This window comes from Carettochelys insculpta, chromosome 2 (assembly GCF_033958435.1).
Source record: "Carettochelys insculpta isolate YL-2023 chromosome 2, ASM3395843v1, whole genome shotgun sequence".
Lineage (NCBI taxonomy): Eukaryota > Metazoa > Chordata > Testudines > Carettochelyidae > Carettochelys > Carettochelys insculpta.
Genome location: NC_134138.1, coordinates 96,415,779 through 96,435,857, shown reverse-complemented (window position 1 = coordinate 96,435,857; position 20,079 = coordinate 96,415,779). Strand labels below are relative to the sequence as shown.

The following is a 20,079-nucleotide window of genomic DNA, read 5'->3' as shown; positions in this document are numbered from 1 at the left end:
CTGGTAAAGGTTTGAAACACACAACTTCATAACAGGTTTAATATATATGTATATATATTACCCATCAAAAAAGGTATCTTTACAACACTACAAACACACATTTTTAGGCTGTAAGTAGCCGAAAAGTACAAAGAGAGGTGCTGAACACCCTCAAGTTTCAGTGAAACCAGCAAGCACTCAGGAGTCAGTGGAGGTTACAAACATTTCACAGCTGGTTCCTGACACTGTGTTGGATCAGGTATAGAGGCTGTTACATATAACTAGTTTGGTGAGTTCAGTTCAGGCTGCAGCTTAACAAAAGTGAATCTGATAGTTAGAAAAATTATGAGAAATTTCAAAGAATCCTTAGGTTTCCATGCAGTGTTAATTTATGCAATTTAAAGCATTTAATTAATTCTTCTTATTACTAGATGGTAAGGAATGTTGTAAAGTGCTGAAATATGTCCAGATTAGTGGTTTTCACCTTGTGGCTCATGGGCCCCTGAGGATTTACAGGCTATATATGGGATTTCCAAAGAGCTCTGCACCTCCATTGAAATTTTTAGCTGTCCACACATGAAAAAAGGTTAAAAACCACTGTTCTAAATACAATGGACTTTCTAAAATGTAAATTATCATAATTGTCTATGCAAGCCCAATGAGCAAACTCAAACTAGATGAGACCCATGATTAAAAAAAAAGGGATGCGATTTAAAGGGCAATGTTACAGTGGTTTAAAAGAAAATCTGTTGTGAACTTTTAAACGAGACTAGGGCCAGACTCACTGCTGGCATAAGTGGCAGCTCTGCTAACTTCAGAGGTAAATCTACGTACACCAGGCTGAATTTGGCCCAATTTATTTAGTCAAGAAAAAGGAGGACCATCCTGAGACATATTAATATTTGAGTAAATTCAGTGATCTGGTTCTGAGGTGGCAAAGCTATATACTACCCTTGGTCACGGCTTGTGGCAAAGCACAGTATCTCATGAACTGGAGGTGTGGTGCTTTTCCTGGCAGCTTTACTCACCTTTGAAGATTTCCCTTGTGAGTTTCTTCTTCCTGGGAAAACAAAAACAAAAACAAAAACAAAAACAAAAACAAAAACAAAAACTGTTATTCCTGAACCTTTACAAAGCACATAGTAGCAGTATTTTGAACTATGGTGCACTTTGTCATTTGGCTCTCAGTAATTACATGAATTCTTGAAAATCCTTTTTCAAAATGACTGGCTTTTTTCTGGACAGGTCATTCGTAAGGGGTATGCATGGATATTCTTGAATTTGTATAGTTGACACAAAGAGCACTGAGCTTTAAATGACCTTTCTCCACAATTAAAAACTGAAATTCTGGATCACATCCATACGAATGACTTTCCTCTTTGGAGCTTATCTGTTTTATATCAGAGATCTAGTGGTGCTGAGATAAGAGGCAAAAATGCAGTTCTTTGACATATGATTTCAATATAAATTCACCAGCTGAAACTCATTAAATTAGTTATATTAAATATGTGAGAAGACTCAAACTCACTTCATTAGGGAAATACCTAAAGATAACTCACAGGGTAAGATACTGTTCTAGTAGTTATTCCCTAAGGATAATTCCCATAATCAGCTTTTTTAAACTCATTTTCTTTATGCAGTTGATCTAGAGCTATTGTTTTAACTATTTAGATTTCTAATAAATTACATAAAATATAAGCTAGGTAACAAAAATTCACAAGGTCAATAATAAAAAAAAACTTTTAGTATTAACAACTTTAACTTGAAAACAAGGACTTTTCCCAAGCAATACCGTTCCTCAAAGCAACTAGTCAAAAACAGTGCCTTTTGATTCAACAAACCTAATTCCTGTACAACACTTTACAACACATAGCTGAATCTGAGGTCTAGGTGCCTAATTCTCCATTTGTTTACACTGGGGTCAAAGAATTGAGACACAGACCCCAACTTTTTACTGATTTTTTTTTCTGTTAGTACTGCAAAACCAATACAGCTAAGAGAAAGAGTCATATGCATTCCATTTTTGTGCTGTTTATTAAGCTCCAATCAATTACAACTGCAGAAACCTGCTGAAGAAAATGAGTTTGTACAGGTTTTGCTGAAACATTATTTACGATAAGGAGGCTGCATAAAAGTCACAGGGGGCCTATTTTCACATTCAGAACATTTTTAATGGCTGCACTAAGTGAAAATGGGAAGTGGGATCCAGAAGCACTTGTCTCACAGACCTGAGTGCTGAGGTTACAGCCCTGTAAATAGGAAAACAATATTATTTTTACTTGTAATCTGAACACATATGATCTGACCCACTCTGAGGAAATAAATAGGGAACACCCTCTCACCCCACAGCTATAGCTCTATAGTGTTATTTTTTCCATCAAGGAAAATTAAATACTGTGTGTGTGGACATGTACACGCCCTCCCACCCACTCAAGCATTTAAAGTTACAGAAAAATATTCTTATGTTTCCTAAATTATTTAGCCTTCTTGTTCCTTTCAACCAGCCTGATTCTCCCACAGTATGTTAAGCTACCATTAAACTGGTGGCATGAAATCACACCCTGAATACCTTTACACTTTTAACAAATGTCTTGGCACAGTTTTTCCATAAGCTTACAAGAGGAAGCCGAATAACTTCATGAGCTATGCGAGGGGGCTGGTGGTTTTACTTGCCGAACAAGCATGTTTCCAGAATGGCCAAATTGCAAAAACAGCCTTTATATACATGGATGTGAATGTTTCTGTTCACCTGTTAGCTATGAGTTGTACACACAAAGAGCATTCACATGCTGAAAGCAGTATTAAAATGTCTAACTGCCTGAACTATGTATACAAATCTGAGGTTTCAGGCATGCACAAAGCCATCTATTATAGAACCTGCAATTTGAAAACTGCAAAGAATATAGAAGCTGTTGTTGATGATTCAGCCATCTAAGATCTGCACATATTTATTTTTTAATATCAATTAAAATGCAAAGTAACTAAAAAGGAAGATTTTAATTCTTTGATGTGTCAATGTATTTGTAATTTCAAACGAGACACTAAACTGTACAGCTGTTGCACCTGATAATTTACTAGCTAACACCAACAAAATATGTAGCTTTGCATGCAGGTTTGTGTTAGCCTACAATAACTAGACCCCATTGTTTCTGATGGAAATCACAAAGGCTAAATGGATGTGTTATCCTGGGGTCAAATTCTGGGTCCACTGAAATCAGCTGGAGTTTTGCTACCAACTTCACTGGGCCTGGATTTCACCAATTGTATCCTGATCATTTGCTTCATTATTGATGAGCTGCTGGACTCTCTGGATGTTATGCTGAGATATCAGAACAAGCAACTTTTAAAGACCAACAGTTACTCAGGACTTGTTCATACCTTTCTAAACAACCAACATTACTTCTCTATAGCACGTACTGTTTTACTCATGTTTAATGGCACGTTAAGGTGGTTTCTGACAATGACATTTTTGACCAGACCACCTGCCAAAAGAGAGTTCCTGTCTGTTTAAAAAAAAGAGAAGTTTTAAATCCTTGTCACTCCTTGCATAAACAAAAGCAAACAGTGACTCTTCAAGTCTAACTCCCCAATTACTTCTCCTTGCCCAAGGAGCAGGAAATTGCTACAGCCTTCTTGTTTCTGTTGACTGGCCTGACTAACCTCCATTTATATCCACTGTCCCACACCAGCCCAGTTATCTCTTGAGGGGCAATGCCAAATTCAATTAAACTCACCACCAAATTATTGCAAGAGGTGTCTAATAAAGCATGATAGCTCTAGTGATTACAATATCATTGAAAACATGATAGAAAATAAAAAAACAAACATACTTCAACTAAGCAAGTCAAGAACTCCTCCCGCTCCAATCTCTGTGGCTGAGGCTCATCAGATTCATCAGGAGAATCAAGAGACAATGAATCAAGAAAGAGGTTTTCTGTGGCAGTGCACCTGTCACTTTCCTTCAGCTTTGACAGTGACTGATCGTCAAACTGTAGGGCATCTGAATCAGAATAGGACCTTGCCCCTGCTGGCCGAGGCACGTGAAGGTTCTCCTGGGTTGAAAATGGACGAAGGTTACTCTCCTTCTGGTCACAAAGCATGCTGTCTCCTTTCCATGTGCTCACTTTTTTCTGAAGCTGAAAAAAGAGCAAATTGCAATTGAAGTTATCATGAACTATTTACAGTAGCTCTACACCTGTGTCTTTTCATAGAACTTAACCTTTTCAGACTGTAGCTCTCTGTTGTGGGCTCTCCAGATCTGGGAAGTTTAATTTGACTTGACAATTTATGAAATTTACAAGAGAAGTGAACAGGTTTCTACCATTCCATGAGTTTACAATGCAGAGAATGAGGGATTCTATAATAGGGAGAATTCAGTGTGATACCACATGTGGACACTTGAACTCAAGGAACCAGAGAAAAAAAGGAAGTCCACATTAAAACACCAAACCCATGCACATTTGCAACAATATTTATTCTGCACTGCAGTTAGTTCTTCACAAACCATACATTTAGACCTTTCTGATTTTAACTGGTTAACTGTGAAAATTATATTATTTGTGCTCATTCAAAACTTATCAAACAATAAAATGGAAGTAATTTTTTTATATTACCATAATAAAACAAGAGACAGAATAAAGGTTTTCAGCAATCAAAGATGGTATGGAGCCAAGAAATGCAGGAATTTCCTTGGAACCAATCCACATATGGCACTCAGAGGAATGTATTTTAGGGTACATGGACACTTCAAGAAGCACACGAAGCTCCCAGCTCAAGTAGACGTACCTGCACTAGCTCTGATTGAGCTAGTGTGCTAAACAGAGTGGGGTAGCCATGGAGGCACAAGCGGTTAGCTGTCCTGACTGCAAGCCCAGCGGAGGTGCTAGGAACACATCTGAGACAGCCAGCCTCTCCTGCTGCCCGCATTGCCGTGACTACCCTACTAGTTTTAGGCTACATCTGCTTGAGATGGAAATTATCTCTAGCTTGAAGAGTAGATGTACCTTCAGTCTGGATGTCAGCGTATCACTATTTGACTCCAACAGCACTGGCACTACAGTGCATGTTCATCTCCAAATAGGGAGCTACTCCCAAGATTTTGAAATTTTGCCTCCCTGTTTTTAAATGCTTTTTTTTTTTTTTTAAAAAAAATCACTGTTTGAAATGTGAATTTAAAAAAAAAAGAGCTTGTCAACACTTATTGCACTGCAGTTGTAGCTGCACCAGTGAAGACACTACTTACACCAATGGAACCACTGCTCCCATTGTTATATGTACTCCATCTCTTTGAGAGGCAGTAGCTATGTAAACAGGAGAAATATTCACCTCAACATACTGCTGTCTATACCAGCATCTTCCATGCCCCTGAGTGACATCGTTACACTGACATAAGTTTCTAGTGAAAGACCAGGGCAAAGTCTTGAGCTAATATACATTCATAGAGTGTAAGGCCAGAAGAGATGAGCAGAAATACAATTTGACTTCCTGCATACCACAGACCCTTAAATTTCACACAGTTACCCTGGCATGTAAATTTATCAGACTAACATATCCCAAAGCAATGTAAATATATACTCCAGGAGTGTTTCAGAATTCCACCAAAATAATCATGATTGTCTTTTGACTCAATAATATAAAGGATGCCCCCTTTTAGCAATCTCCAGTCTAAATGTTGAAAATTCCTTTATACAAATAATTAGAGCTAGATTTTCAAAACTATGTGAAACTACTGCATGGCTAAAAACCACAAGCTGAGTACACAATAGACTTGTTAATGAGCTAGTTAAGGCATTAGGCAAGCAAGCTATGTTCAAAGTATATATTTGCATGAGCACATTAAAATGACTAGTTCTGCCCATATGAAAAATGCATGAAGAATGGATAGAGCCACAAGAAAGATATTTTCTGAAGTTAATAGTAGAGGTAACTTTCATTGCAGTTGTAATTACAGGAAACTCTTTCATTTCCAGCATTCTACCACCTGGAATTCTCAAATAACCAGCATTTTAACCATAAGAAAATTTTAATTACATGTTCCGTAAGCACAGCGTAATGAAAGTAAATACACATAAATACAACAAAAAGTTTGAGTTTACAATGTACAATACTACTGTTGTTGGCAAACAAAGTACTCGGCCTACATTTTTGTTTGTTTCTTAATGTCTAATCTTGTTTATCTTTACTGTTATGCATTACTAGATTACCCAGAATATTTGAATATCCAGAAACCTCCCAGTCCTGGGCATGAAAGAGTTTACTAGACAATACAAGTAAAAATGGCATTTCTAAAAACAATGAATGACACCAGGAACATCACTAGTAACTCATAATTGCTGTTAAAGCTGTCTGAAAAGGTTTGGATAAGAAGGCTCTTCAGCAAGTCCAAAAGGTAATAAGCAGTAGGTGAAATTCACTGCTTAGGAACAGAGATGATGATATTTAGAGCTGCCAATTGCAGTGAATTCATGCAATTAGTTACAATAATCAATTGTGCTTAAAATTGATCATGATTAATCACTTTTAATTACAATGTTAAATAACAGAATACTAATTGAATGCATTTTAATAGTTTTGACTTCTATGTTTTCAAATATACTGAATATTTCTTTTTTTTCCAAATATATTGATTTCAGTTACAACATAGAATACAGTGTGCAGTGCTCACTTTATATTATTTTTATTACAAATATCTACACTATAAAATGCTAAAATATAAATAGTACTTCAATTCACCTCACACAAGTACTGCAGTGTAATCACTTACACTGAAAAATGCAACTTACATGGTTTTTGTTACATAACTGTGATCCGAAACAAAAGAAACGTAAAACATTTGAGCCAATAAGCCCATTCAGTCCTGCTTCTTGTTCTGCCAATTGCTCAGACAAGTTTGTTTACCTTTACTGAAGGTAATTATTTACAATGGTTATTTACGTCACTTGAAATTGTGAACATGCATTCATATGGCACTTTTGTAGCTGTCATTTCAAGATATTTATGTGCCAGAAATGCTAAACACTGACATGCCCCTTCGTGCTTTGACTACCTTTGCAGAGGACATTCTTCTGTGCTGATGACACACATTGAAATAATGCTTTAATTCAATTTGTGACTGAACTCCTTGGGGGAGAATCGTTTGTCTCCTGCTCTACATGGCCACATTCTGCCACCTATTTCATGTTACGGAAGTCTCAGATGATGACCCAGCACATGTTCATTTTATAAAAAGCTTTCACTGCAGATTTGACAAAATCAAAGAAGGTACCAATGTGAGATTTATAAAAGATAGCTCCAACGCTCAACCCAATGTTTAAGAATCTGAAGTATGTTCCAAAGTCCAAGTGGAAGGAGTTGTAGAACACTCTTTCTAAAGTTTTAGAAGAGCAGCACTGTGACATGGAAATGACAGAACCAGAACTATCAAAAAGAAAGAAGAAAGTCAACCACCTGTTGGTGGCATCTGACTCAGATGATGAAAATGAACTTGCATCAATTTGGACTACTTTGAATCATTATTGAGCAGAACCCTTCATCAGGATGACCACGTGCTCTGAACACGGGGTCAAAGCATGAAGGGATACATGAATCATTCGTTCATCTGGCATGTAAATATCTTGTTACACTGGCTACAAGAGTGCCATATAAACTCCAATTCGCACTTTCAGGCACTTCGTATTATGTGCTGTAACTGAAATCAATATATTTATAAATGTAGAAAACAACCAAAAATATGCCACTAAAAACGGTATTTTTAAGACCGTAATTCATCAGGTTTCATTTTTTTAATTGCTTGACATCTCCAATAATATTCAGTGAGGGACTCTGAAGACAAGCACGTTTTAGATGCAGATGTGAATTAAAAAGAAAATTTTGGAGCCTAGTGAGTGACTTTGAGAGGATGAATAAAGAAACTTCATACAGTGCTTGTAGTATCAAAAATCTTTCTGGATCAGATCCTAAGGTCCTTAATTTTTACTTAAGCAATACTCTCATTGAAACAGTGAGAGTTCTACTTATTCATAGTTTTCAAGACCAGAAGACACCGCTATGGAGAGTTCCAGTCTGACCCCCTGTACTGCACAAACTATTGGCCTTTCCCACTACAATTCCTAAGAACATATCTTTGAGAAAAACTTCCCATCTAGATTTTAAAATTGCCATTGATGGAGCATCTACCATTACTCTTGATAAATTGTTGCAATGGTTAATTAATCTATTTATAATGTATGCCTTATCTCCAGTCTGAGTATTGTGTTACACCTGGCTGACTGTTGGGCTATACCACCCTTCACTGGGCAAGAAGGGGTTAAAGAGCTACTCTGGACTGTGACAGACTCACCCACAAGAGATGCACAGACTGGAGGAGGTGGTAAAGGGTCACAATTTCCCAGGATAGAATTTCACATCCTGTAAATATGGCCTACATTCATTGCAAATCACCTTCAAAGAACACAGGCTACAGGATGATAAAGCAATGCATTGTTACTATAAATGATGCGAGAGCAGTTGAATCAATTTCAAACTTTTTCCTCTGTCTGCACAGCTGTGTATGCCTGCTCCCTTCCCTTCTTGCTCAGAGTGCCCCTTTTGGGAACCCTGTCTTCTCCCATATGTAGTAATGATTCCAAGAATTGTCAATAGTGTAAGATTTTTCCTCTGAATTCTGTATTAAAAGACCATGGAATACATTAGGAGTAATTTTTAATTCACAATATGTATTGCCTAGTGGGTCGTCTTCAGCTCCCAGATGAAGCACTTAAGGTGGTAACGTCATACAAAAAGAGAACCCTTTTCATAAGCTGCTCCTGAAGAACATCAGACCTTCATCAATTTAACATGAAAAACTAATTTGTACAACACCCAAGAGCACACTCAGATCTCATGCAATGCAGCTTTCAATGCAGCAAGGTCAGAAAGTAACTACTCAAATGCAAACTCAGAATTTCAGTTGTGGTTCTATTCCTCTGATGCATAATTTTGATAGTAACAATGGTCAGCCTAACACTTGAGCTTTAACTCCTATTCAACTTGCAGGCACAAGTGTGTATGTGTGTCTTTTCCAGTCAAAAAATAATAATGCCATTATGTCTATTTGATGTCAAATGTTCAAATCAGTCTCCTGAGCACTTAGGCATGAAATAGATAAGAGGAGCAATTGCCAAATTTGGAACAGAAACAGTATCAGAAGCAGTGTGTGGGTATTTGGCCTTACTGTAGCTACTTAGCTGTTACCTGCCTGGCCTCTATGGCATCATCTAGATGTGAGTTCTTTACTAGAGAGATTAATTCAAATTGAGACCAAACTGTCATAGCATTGTATCTTTGATAGTGAATTTACAGATGGGCAGATTTTCTGGGCAGAGAGTGGGCTGCCAGAGCTCAACTAATGTGGGGTGACCAGCTTTCTAATGACAGGTAAGTGGACCCCCAAGGCCTCACCCACTGCTCTGCCTGTTTCCCCCAGACCTGCTCTGCCTCTTTCCCAGGCCCTACCCGCCTCTCCTTTTCTTTATCCCAAGACCTCGCCTCCTTCACTGCCTGTTTCTCTACCGATTACAACAGCCTGATATCAAGGCTTGCCAAACAGTCCCTAGCTGCACAACCTGAAGGCTAGTTCAGGGGAAAACCAGACAGCTGGCAACCCTAGACTAACCTTAGCTGTTGGATTTACATTTTCAGCAAGTAACAAAGGTTCACAAAAGGTTTCAGATGGAGACAATCAATGTAATTGTGCATATGTGGTGCAAATGGAACATGGCAGGAAACGATCTTTAAATCGGAACTGATTTCTCAGGTGCTGGCAATGCACATTAGATACTGTGTTTTTCTCACGCCCCCTCGTCCCTGCAGTTTTTATCATTGAACATTATGAGAAATGCTGATATGGCAAAGAACCCAGCTTATGTCTTCTGCAGTTTCTTAATTAAGTTTCTCAATCACGATCGGAATTTGGACAGCAGGTATCACTTAGCATACAATCAGCCAACGACGTCTTACCTGTTCTACCCTCCTAAGCAATTCCCTCTTTTGTCGTTCCCATTCTTGCCGGTCTCTGTCCAGTCTATCCAGAAGCTCCATCTTTTCCCTGTTCCAGTTCTTCTCACTGTGCTGGAGTTGCCATTGCAGGTCCATCACTAAGCTGTGACTCTCGGCCAGTAATTTCTTGTGCTCTTCTCTCTCCCTCTTAAAAGCCTCCTTTGGATCAGTGGTCAGAACAGTTTCTCCCTGGGCTTTTTCACTCTTCCCTTCCAGCTGCCAGTAAAATGAGAAGCTGATAGTTAGTCTCATTTCCTAAGTGAAGCTTGTGCTAGACCACGCATGTCAAACTCAAAGCCTACGGAGCGCTGCACAAACAAAAACTGATCGCTTTCAGAGCCACCAAAGAAAATGTACTTCTATCAGAAAGTCATAATTTTGTGTTATTATAGATTATGTTTTAGGTATATTTTATAATATTTATAATGACTTGTTTGAATATAAGATAATTTTAGTTGAGAATTTAATATTTAATATGAATTTTATTGTTTTTTAATATTATAAATAGTTCATAAAATGTGATGTGTAAAATTGTTATTTGCTCATACATAATAATTTCTAATTTAAATATAAATTTAAGGTTCCCTGCACCCCAGCTGGCTCCCAGCTCCAGGGCTGCTGGGGTTCCCCCGACTCCAGCTGAGTCCCTGAGGTGAAGCTGCCAGCGGGGCGCCATGTTCCAGTCGGCTCCCAGCCTCAGGGCTGCCAGTGTTTCCCTGATCCTGGCTGGGTCCCCATGGCTGGAGCTACCACTGGGGCTCTGTGCCCTGGCTGGCTCCCAGCCCCACCGTTGCAAAAAAAATTTGATTGGGCTGCTTGTTTGAAGTTTTGCTCAGGAAAGGTAATGAAAATAGTAGCACTATGGGGACTCCTTGCTTTTAATATTTAGAGTTTCCAGGTCCACTCTGTTAAGTTTATCATTAAAAAAATAATTTTCCAAAATGCCATTCCTTCAAACCAAGCCTGGGATCTGAGACTTACGCTGGGCTCTTTCTGGCTTATGCATCTCACCAGCAATAAGGATAATATGGGGCCAAATTCTGACTTTGTCCTTGTGCCCAAGTAAGCACAATGGGCCAGTTTTCAGGCCTACTTGAGCTGCTTTGTATGGCTCTATCTGAGGATGTGCCCTTGGGAGTCCCTCTGTACTTTAAACCCTCCAGTTTGCATAACCCTGCTTTAGCACACAAACTGGGAAAGAAGTGTGAGTCAGACTGAGTTTGCTCTGATGGTAAATCCTCTAAAATGGGTCACCGGTGTAGTGAATATTTGTACTGTATCTTTTTACAGGTGATTTAAAGCTATATATCTTTCTACAGATGATGCAAAGCTACAAATCTCTCTTACAAGACCTAAACATTCAATTTTGCCCTTTCAATGCTACACACTATAATACTTTAGTCCATCAGATTCAGATGTGAATCACAGTGGCTTGCTGCTGGCTTATTTTTATATCACCTCAGAAAACAGAACGTCTCCTGTGATCAGCAATGCAGAGCACTGTAGCACCAGGCACGCGAGGTGATATATATTATTCTAATAATAGCGTACAATAGACAGATAAAGCATCCCCTTCCACTGGACACAACACAGCATCACCCACTGTGGCTCTGACTTGACGAGTCAAACCTTAATCTATTGACCTGATGGTTTAACATGACTAAGGGACTGTTTTCTTTTCAAAAAGCTTCTACTGCAGCAGTTATTGATGTATCAATCTGGCATCATGGTATATTTACCTGAGTGAATGAGGAACAATTATGGAACTCTAATATGTCAAGGAACTTTTTCTATCCACACACCCCCAGTTTTCATCACCTTTGCTAATCAATTACCAATACTCTTACAATAAAAATAAAGAGCCTGATTCTCATCCATGAGTAGTCACCCTGGTGTAGCTGAATTCAGTGGGGCTACCCAGGGAGTAAGGCAGACTGAAGGAACTTGGTCTAAAATAAACCTATATCATCCCTTGCCATACTCTCATTGACTTTTTATTCCAGTAAGTGATTACAATTAATTCTCATTCATAACTTTCACTTAGCTCCAGACTAGCTTGGGAATCTACCCTTTAAAAAAAAGGCACATGTGCTGGCACAGATCTTGGATAGAGTACCTGCTCCAGATGACACTTCAACTCAGTCCATTCCACCTCCCAAGCTGCCTTGTCTCTGGCATACTGCTGCTGGAGCGCATGTCGCTCTCGTTCATCATCCTGGAGCTCAGAACGAAAGTCATCCAACAAGTTTTTCAGAGCATTTAAGAGCCGTCTGTTTTCACTTGCCTGCAGGAATGAGAAACAAAATTATTAATCCTCCCTCATCTTAACAAGGAAAATGCTCACATTCTAATTGTAATAGAAAAAAGGATGAGACACAGAGGATAAGAGATGACAAGCATCTTGTGAAAAACAAAACAGGAATGTTTGAACATAGTCTCTATACAGTATCAGCATTCAAAAGACCTCATCCTGCAAGGTTATCAGTGTCTTTTGTTGGAGTTGAGGGTGCATACAGTTTCTTGAAAGAGACACTCAGCGCCTCTTCTCTTTCTCTTACATTTTTAAAAGCCAAGAATTCATTTTTTGATCTTACACATGAATCTTATACAGTCATATGCGGAGCACCAAAATGCAAGTATAAATAAATTACAGAAGGTAAAAAAAAACAATGAGAAGTCCTGTGGCACCTTATAGACTAACAGATATATTGGAGCATAAGCTTTCGTGGGCAAAGACCTGCTTCATCAGATGCACAATGATTAAAGGATCTATTTCTGTTCCTCTGGCTTTACAGACTATGATTGACAGTCTCCATTTGGAGCAGAGCAGCGTTGTTGGGAACTAGAGCAACTTCTTATTATGCTCAACCCTGTGCACTTCTGCATAGGATAGCACTGAGTAAGGGTACAGTTTGTTATTGGAAGCAAGTATACTTTGTCTGTTCTTCCCTCTTCCACACATAGGCTGTGTCTACACTTGGCCAAAACTTCAAAAGGGCCATGCTCGTGGCCAAATCAGAGAATACTAATGAGGTGCTGATACGAATAAGGGGATTTTGATGTTTGCGGGGTCCTTTCGAAAAGGGCCCCATGCAGACGAGCTGCACGTGATCAAAACACAGCACTTCCAAAGCGCCGCAGCCGGCAGCATGATAATGAGGTGCTTGAATTCAGGGACTGTTTAAAATCTAAACACAGATCTGGAGTTTTCAGATACAATCACAGCTAGACTTTGGGGTATTGCAAAATACAGAACGGAATTTTGCAGTGTGAGTTTTGGCCAAGTGTAGACACAGCCACGATGACAGAGCAAATTCCTATCCGAAACGGTGGGGATATTTTTGCTGCATTTAAAGTGTTCTATGACAGATACAGTGTTAGGCAATCAAAGTAAAAGTTAAGTTCAGGGTTAACCTGAGAGACAGGCAAATATTGAAAAATAATTCTCTGCATATTCATTCAGTCTTTATATAAATTCTTTCTGTTAACATTCATGACCCTTTCGCAGTTTGCTTTCTGCAAATATTCTAGTAACCAGCAAATGCAGTGAATTTTAAGCAAAATCTTGTAGAATATTTGTGAAAAGTTCATCTTCAGTTAGTCACTCAAATATAATTCTCTGAAATCTGTTTCTAATATTTGCACTCATCCTATTAAGGAACAGAAATGTATAATGTAATTTATGTGATGAAACAAATCTCCAATCAAATTTTTAAAATAAACATTTCACACATGAGATACAGAACTAGCTAAATGCATAGAATCTATCTGACAAATTATTTTGAACAACAATGACCTTTAAGAAAATTAAAATTTGTTAGCAGATCATTTATGAGCAGAAAAATTAGGAAAACTCATTGACTATATTCATTACAAATTATTCAGCTGGCTTTTATTAATGTGTAAATTAGCACTGCTAGCTTGGGAAAACTTAAATTAGCTGATGTGATGCACAGACACTTGACAAACTCCTGTTTTCTCACTAATTTTATCGCTTTTTGGCTTCTACCTATTTTCATCTGGTACCTGATGAAGTCCAAATATAGGAGTAATTTTCAAATGGGGCAATTAATGCTTGCTGCGATTTAAACAAGATACAAAAAGGATTCACACTGCAAAATTCAATTCTGCATTTGCAACACTCCCAAAGTCTAGCTGTGATTAGCCGTGTCTACACGTGCACGCTACTTCGAAGTAGCGGCACTAACTTCGAAATAGCGCCCGTCACGGCTACACGTGTTGGGTGCTATTTCGATGTTAACATCGACGTTAGGCGGTGAGACGTCGAAGTCGCTAACCCCATGAGGGGATGGCAATAGCGCCCTACTTCGACGTTCAACGTCGAAGTAGGGAACGTGTAGTCGTTGCGCGTCCCGCAACATCGAAATTGCGGGGTCCTCCATGGCGGCCATCAGCTGAGGGGTTGAGAGACGCTCTCTCTCCAGCCCCTGCGGGGCTCTATGGTCACCGTGTGCAGCAGCCCTTAGCCTGGGGCTTCTGGCTCCTGCTGCTGCAGCTGGGGATCCATGCTGCATGTACAGGGTCTGCAACCAGTTGTCGGCTCTGTGGATCTTGTGTTGTTTAGTGCAACTGTGTCTGGGAGGGGCCCTTTGAGGGCGCGGCTTGCTGTTGAGTCTGCCCTGTGACCCTGTCTGCAGCTGTTCCTGGCACCCTTATTTCGATGTGTGCTACTTTGGCGTGTAGACGTTCCCTCACAGCGCCTATTTCGATGTGGTGCTGCGCAACGTCGATGTTGAACATCGACGTTGCCAGTCCTGGAAGACGTGTAGACGTTATTCATCGAAATAGCCTACTTCGATGTAGGCTTCACGTGTAGACGTAGCTATTGTATCTGAAAATTCTAGATTTGTGTTTAGATTTTAAACAGTCCCTGAAGTTCAAGGCTGTTCAGATCCAGATGTTTGGTTGGGACCCACAACATTCAATTTAAATATATTTTTCCATAATCACTTGCAATTACTGACCTAAAATTAAATGACAAATGCAAAAGTAGTTCATAAAACCAGAAATGCAATACTATGTAAATCTCTGGAGGGACTGGCTAAAATCTTCCTGGTGATCCCTTGAAGCATAGACAATACGTTGTAACCGAGTTACACCAGATGTTGCTGATTTCATGTCTATGGTTCTGTAGTTTGGGCTTGCAAAAATCAGAAATTAGAGAACTAAAAGTCCCATTACATCAGCCATTCCACACACACTCCCTTCCCATCAATACAGATTTACTGTTATTTCTGGTATTTTGTCCAGAGCAGTTTAAAATACAGAATTTTGGATGGAAAACCAAATTAGAAACACTTATCAAGCATACTAAGTATTCTTAGAAAAATAATACTCTACATTATTCTGAGGCAGATTACTCATGAAAGTGTTCTGCATCAAAAAAATTAAAAATGATGTGCTAAAATTAAAAATTCTGCACATAATATTCTAAAATTATGCAAAGTTATGAAAATTTTCTTTGTAAAAATAATACTACATAATCACACCAGTTTCAATTATTTTGGTAATTTATTTGAAAATACCTCTCAGCAAGCATGTCTGTAACAATAGAGACACAAACAAAAAATTTTCCGAAGAGTAGGAAGTTAAAGGAACTCCTATGACAACCCGTTCCTTTTCCTTTGCCTCCTCTTCATCTCCCCGCCTCCCACCCCAGAGCCTAGTTAGCAGGTCAGACAGCAACCCCACCTCCAAGCCAGTCATAGTGTTCCTCCACAGAGCCCAGATGTGGTGCACCCATCCCACATTAGACTGACCTGGTGTCTGGTTTTGACTGGAACATCCAGTAGCAAAGGGTCAGCAGTACTCCAAAGCTGAGGCATGCTACCTGTCTTGGGGCATCACATTGCACCCTATAAGTGGCCAGCAGGTCCAGATCCTAAGCAGGGGATGGGGGCCCTGGGATCTGCATACTGCCCTCACACTGAGCACTGGCTCTGCACACCCATTGGCCAGTTCTCAGCCGATGGGAGCTGGGAGGAGGTGCTGTGTTACAGCAGTGCAGATGTGTCATGATCATGAGGGTTAGCAAGCAGCCTGGGAGTAAAAGGGTTAACCTCCTTAGCCAGGTGGGGTTGGCCTACAGGAATGTAGGTAAGAATTGAATTTTGGCCCCTCCCTCTTCTGTTCTCTGGCCCCTTTCCTTCTTTCCAGCCATGAGGGAGAGAGACACAGAATATCTCCCTCCAAGAACAGGCCCTCCAATCTTCTGTAAGTAGGGTAAAGTTTAGATAGATCCATTAGGCTTTATTGTTTTATGGTTTGGGAAGTGGGATCTGATGTCCGTGCACTTTTTAGAAATGTTCTTTTACTCTCCTTATAACTAAGTTCTAGGCCTATGGTGGAGACTCCCCATATGTTTTACTTTGTGACTCTTCCATCTAGTCATGAGGCTTGCAAGACGAATATTGTAGTAATAACAAAAGTTCTCTCTTTTTCTTTTTATTAACTTGGTATTGGTTAATGTTTGTGTGCTGGTTTTTACTTTTGAGGCTGAGATTTCCCAAGTAGTCTCTCCCTGGTTTCCTTATTATTACTTGGGTGGTGGCAGAGAATTTTGTCCCCAAAATCTAAGGTTTTTAGGATTTTTGGAGGGAAGTTTATACCAAAACCTGGTAAAGAAGCTTTTGGAGGTACTTTGCTGGCCCCCACTTCTGCATTTATCTTGCTAGAGTGGGGAAGGAGCCATGACAAGATGGCACGCAATGGAGCTTCTTGTTCCCCGCCCCCACACAACCTAAGAGGTGGACCTGCTGGTCACTTCTGGGACACAGCATTTGCCCCCGGACAGGCAGGGATCAGGCAACTTGCCTTATTGCCACTGACCAGGAACTGCCAGCTAAGCCTGAGTCCCAACCCCTTGAGCCCCCCAAACCCAGGGCCATCTTCTGCACCTCAAACCTCTCACCACACACCCCAAACCCAGAGTCCTCACCCTCTCAGCCCCCTGGTCTCACCTCAGTCCCCTCCTGTATTCTGAAACCCTCAGGCCCAATCCCCAACCCAGAGGCCTCATGCACCTCAAACTCCTGACCACCAGCCCCATTCCAGAGCCCTCCCTCTCTCCTGCACCCTAACTACATGCCCCCTCCCAGAGCCCCCTCCCACATACAATGCCCCATTTACAGCCTTTATCCCAACTCCTTCCCCGCCCCAGTGAAAGGCAGAGCAGGACAGATAGAGCCACTGAGGGAGGGGGAAATATAGTGAGCGTAAGGTGGGGCACTGGGAAGGGGTGGAGCACGGCCTGGGGAAGGGGCTAAAGTGTTTAGCTTTGTGCTAATGCAAAGTTGACAACCCTAGCTCAGTTACCTGCCCCCTTTCCCTCCTGGAGCCCAGCTGCACCTCCCTGCCGCCACCTGGGTACATATACCCCTTCTCCTCCCAAGCCCAGCCCTAGCCTCCCCAGCACAGATCCTGCATCCCCTCCCTCTCAGAGTCCAGACACCCATCCCTCTTCCCCCAGAATGCAAGGATCCAGAGAGAGAGACAGCCTGATGTTTGATCCCAGGTTTTGATCTTTCCCTCAGAGAGTACTAGGAACTGAAGCTTCCAGGAACCCTCTAGCTTCCCTGTTCTTCCTCTTAGGGAAACAAGACACTTGCCAGTTCAAACCTACAACCACACTAACACACACGAGCAACCAGCTCATGGTCGATCTTCCATGGTTTTGCTTCAGACATGCACGATATGGCACTTTCCAGGGTCAAAGTTGACCCCACAGCTCCTTGCGAGCAATGAGGGTTAAGAAAGGTTGACAGTAGTGTTCCTCCTGTCGACCTTCTGTGTACACAGCCATAGCAATCAACTTCTGATAAGTTGATTTTAGCTACCCAATTGGTATCAGCAGTCGGCTGCTATAAAAAAAAATCTGTCAGGGAGGGTGCTTGGTCCTGCCAAGGGGACTGGACTTGATGACCTCCCAAGGTTCCTTCCAGTTCTGTGAGATGTGTATCTCCATATACACAGCCCAACTGTCCTCCTTCACCATGGTTAAGAACTGGAACAGCCTCCCTGCCTAGCTCCTCTTGGCTACCTAAGTTGCCTCCCCACAATGATGGGGTCTAGGATTTGGCTTTGTATACTGGAGCCAAGTTATAGGGGCACCATCAACAGGAACAGAAGGAGAGATTTTTAAAAGGCACAAATGGCAATTAGGCACTTAACTCCTGCTGAAAGGCAGTGGGAGACAGAGACCTAACTACCATATGTAGTAAGAGCCTAGCTGCCTTTGTATCTTGAAAATCTCCCTTCTAGTCAAAGAAAAAAATAGTGTTGGGAATTTCACCTGCCCCTCTGTGAATTTGCTTAGTTTTACAATTCTATTTTCCTACATATAAAAAATATAACCCCCAGCCCCTGCTGCAGGGTAAGACTCACACCAACTAAGCGACAGCACAGGGAAAACAGTGAAAATTACCATTCACAAAGTGCTTCTAAATGCACTGCATAAACCAACAAGGGGAAAATATTACTTTTCTAATCTCTTAGTTCTAGCAATCTCAGGTGTGAACTATAACTGCAATAGGTAACAAATTTCAGACTGAAGTGTTATTTTTAAATTGATTGTGTTTGCCACGGGACTCATATTTTTAATTCCCTCTCTGCACATGTAAAATTTCAACCATAAAATCATGTAAAAACTAGGTTTACTAAATAAACAAAAAGTGAAAGTCAGGATATGTCAACATCATCAGTGCTTATGCACCACATTGGCATCATGCATTGAATACAAGGACTGCTTTTATTATAATCTTCAAAAAGTTATCAACTCTTTTCCAACTGGCAAACAACTGTACGTCATTGGCAACTACCATGTAAGAGTTGGACGTGACCATGAGTCCTGGCCCATCTACCTTGGTTATCATGGAATTAGGAAAATGAATGAAAATGGTCAAAGGCTTCTCGAATTTAGCTCTCAGAATCAGCTCTGCATCACTAATACTTTCTTTAACTTGAAAGAGTGTCATAAGGTTTCATGGTGCCACCCCAGATCTGGTCACTGGCATCAACTTGACCTTGTACTGGTATGCAGGAAACATCAACACCGTCAAAATTACACACACATACCACAGCACAGATTGTGACAGTGATCACTCCTTGATCATCAGCAGAGGGAAAATTGTCCAAAGAAACTCTATATGACAAAGGAATGCAATAAGCCAAAAATCAATACTCTCAATACCAGAGATACGCTGAAATGCTCTGTCTCTGAAGATGATTTCACTCACAAAATGGAACACAAACCTGACCAACAAACCATTGATGAATCATGGTCCATGCTGAGAGATGCAATATACAAATGTGCCAAATCTGCCTTTGGAACAGGTAAATTCTCCCACAAAGACTGGATCAATGAAAATGCTGACATTCTTAGGCCTCTTCTTGAAGAAAACCACAAGGCACATCTGAATAATGTAAAGAACCCATCTCAAAGCACAAGAGATCAACTTTCACATGCAAGATCTGTTCTTCAGAGAGAATACAGGCGTGTGCGAACAAGCATTGGGTCAACTTATGTTCTAACATTCAAAAGGCATCAGAGTTGGGTGACCTGAAAACCATGTATGATGGATTGAAGAAAGCACTCGTACCACACATTACCAAAGTCACCCCACTGAAGCATTTAAATGGATAGGTGATCACAAACAAAAAGCGGTAGATGTCCAGATGAGTGGGACACTACTCAAGTCTTTATTCCCACAAGCATACAATACAACCTGAACTTGACAACCTCATCCCAACTCTTCCAGAAATGTCTGAGTTAGATGCAGAGCCTATGGAGGAGGAACTTTCTCAAGCTTTTGATATTTTTTCCAATGGAAAAGCACCAGTAAATGACAGAATTCCAGCAGAAGTCCTGAAAGCAAACAAGGCTGTGCTATTCCCTTTCATCTGTGATTTACTCCTATAATGCTGGACAGCAGGTGATGTCCCACATGCCTTGAAGGATGCAAACTTCATCACTTTCTATAAAAACAAAGGCAACAAGGGTGACTGCAACAACTACAGAGGCATCTCATTACTGAGCATCACAGGCAA

The 20,079-nt window shown here is 40.5% G+C and overlaps 1 protein-coding gene across 2 annotated transcripts in view; it reads right to left on the bottom strand.

Annotated features, from left to right (window-relative positions):
• The window catches only part of MTCL1 (microtubule crosslinking factor 1), a 181,789-nt gene that overhangs the window by 8,867 nt on the left and 152,843 nt on the right, over window positions 1–20,079 (bottom strand). For both annotated transcript variants that reach the window (XM_074987437.1, XM_074987436.1), the window contains exons 10-13: window positions 12,131–12,298; window positions 9,976–10,230; window positions 3,810–4,115; window positions 1,008–1,039 (exon numbers count right to left, since the gene is read on the bottom strand). In XM_074987437.1, the coding sequence (XP_074843538.1) occupies window positions 1,008–1,039; window positions 3,810–4,115; window positions 9,976–10,230; window positions 12,131–12,298 (761 nt within the window). The remainder of the gene's footprint in view (window positions 1–1,007; window positions 1,040–3,809; window positions 4,116–9,975; window positions 10,231–12,130; window positions 12,299–20,079) is intronic.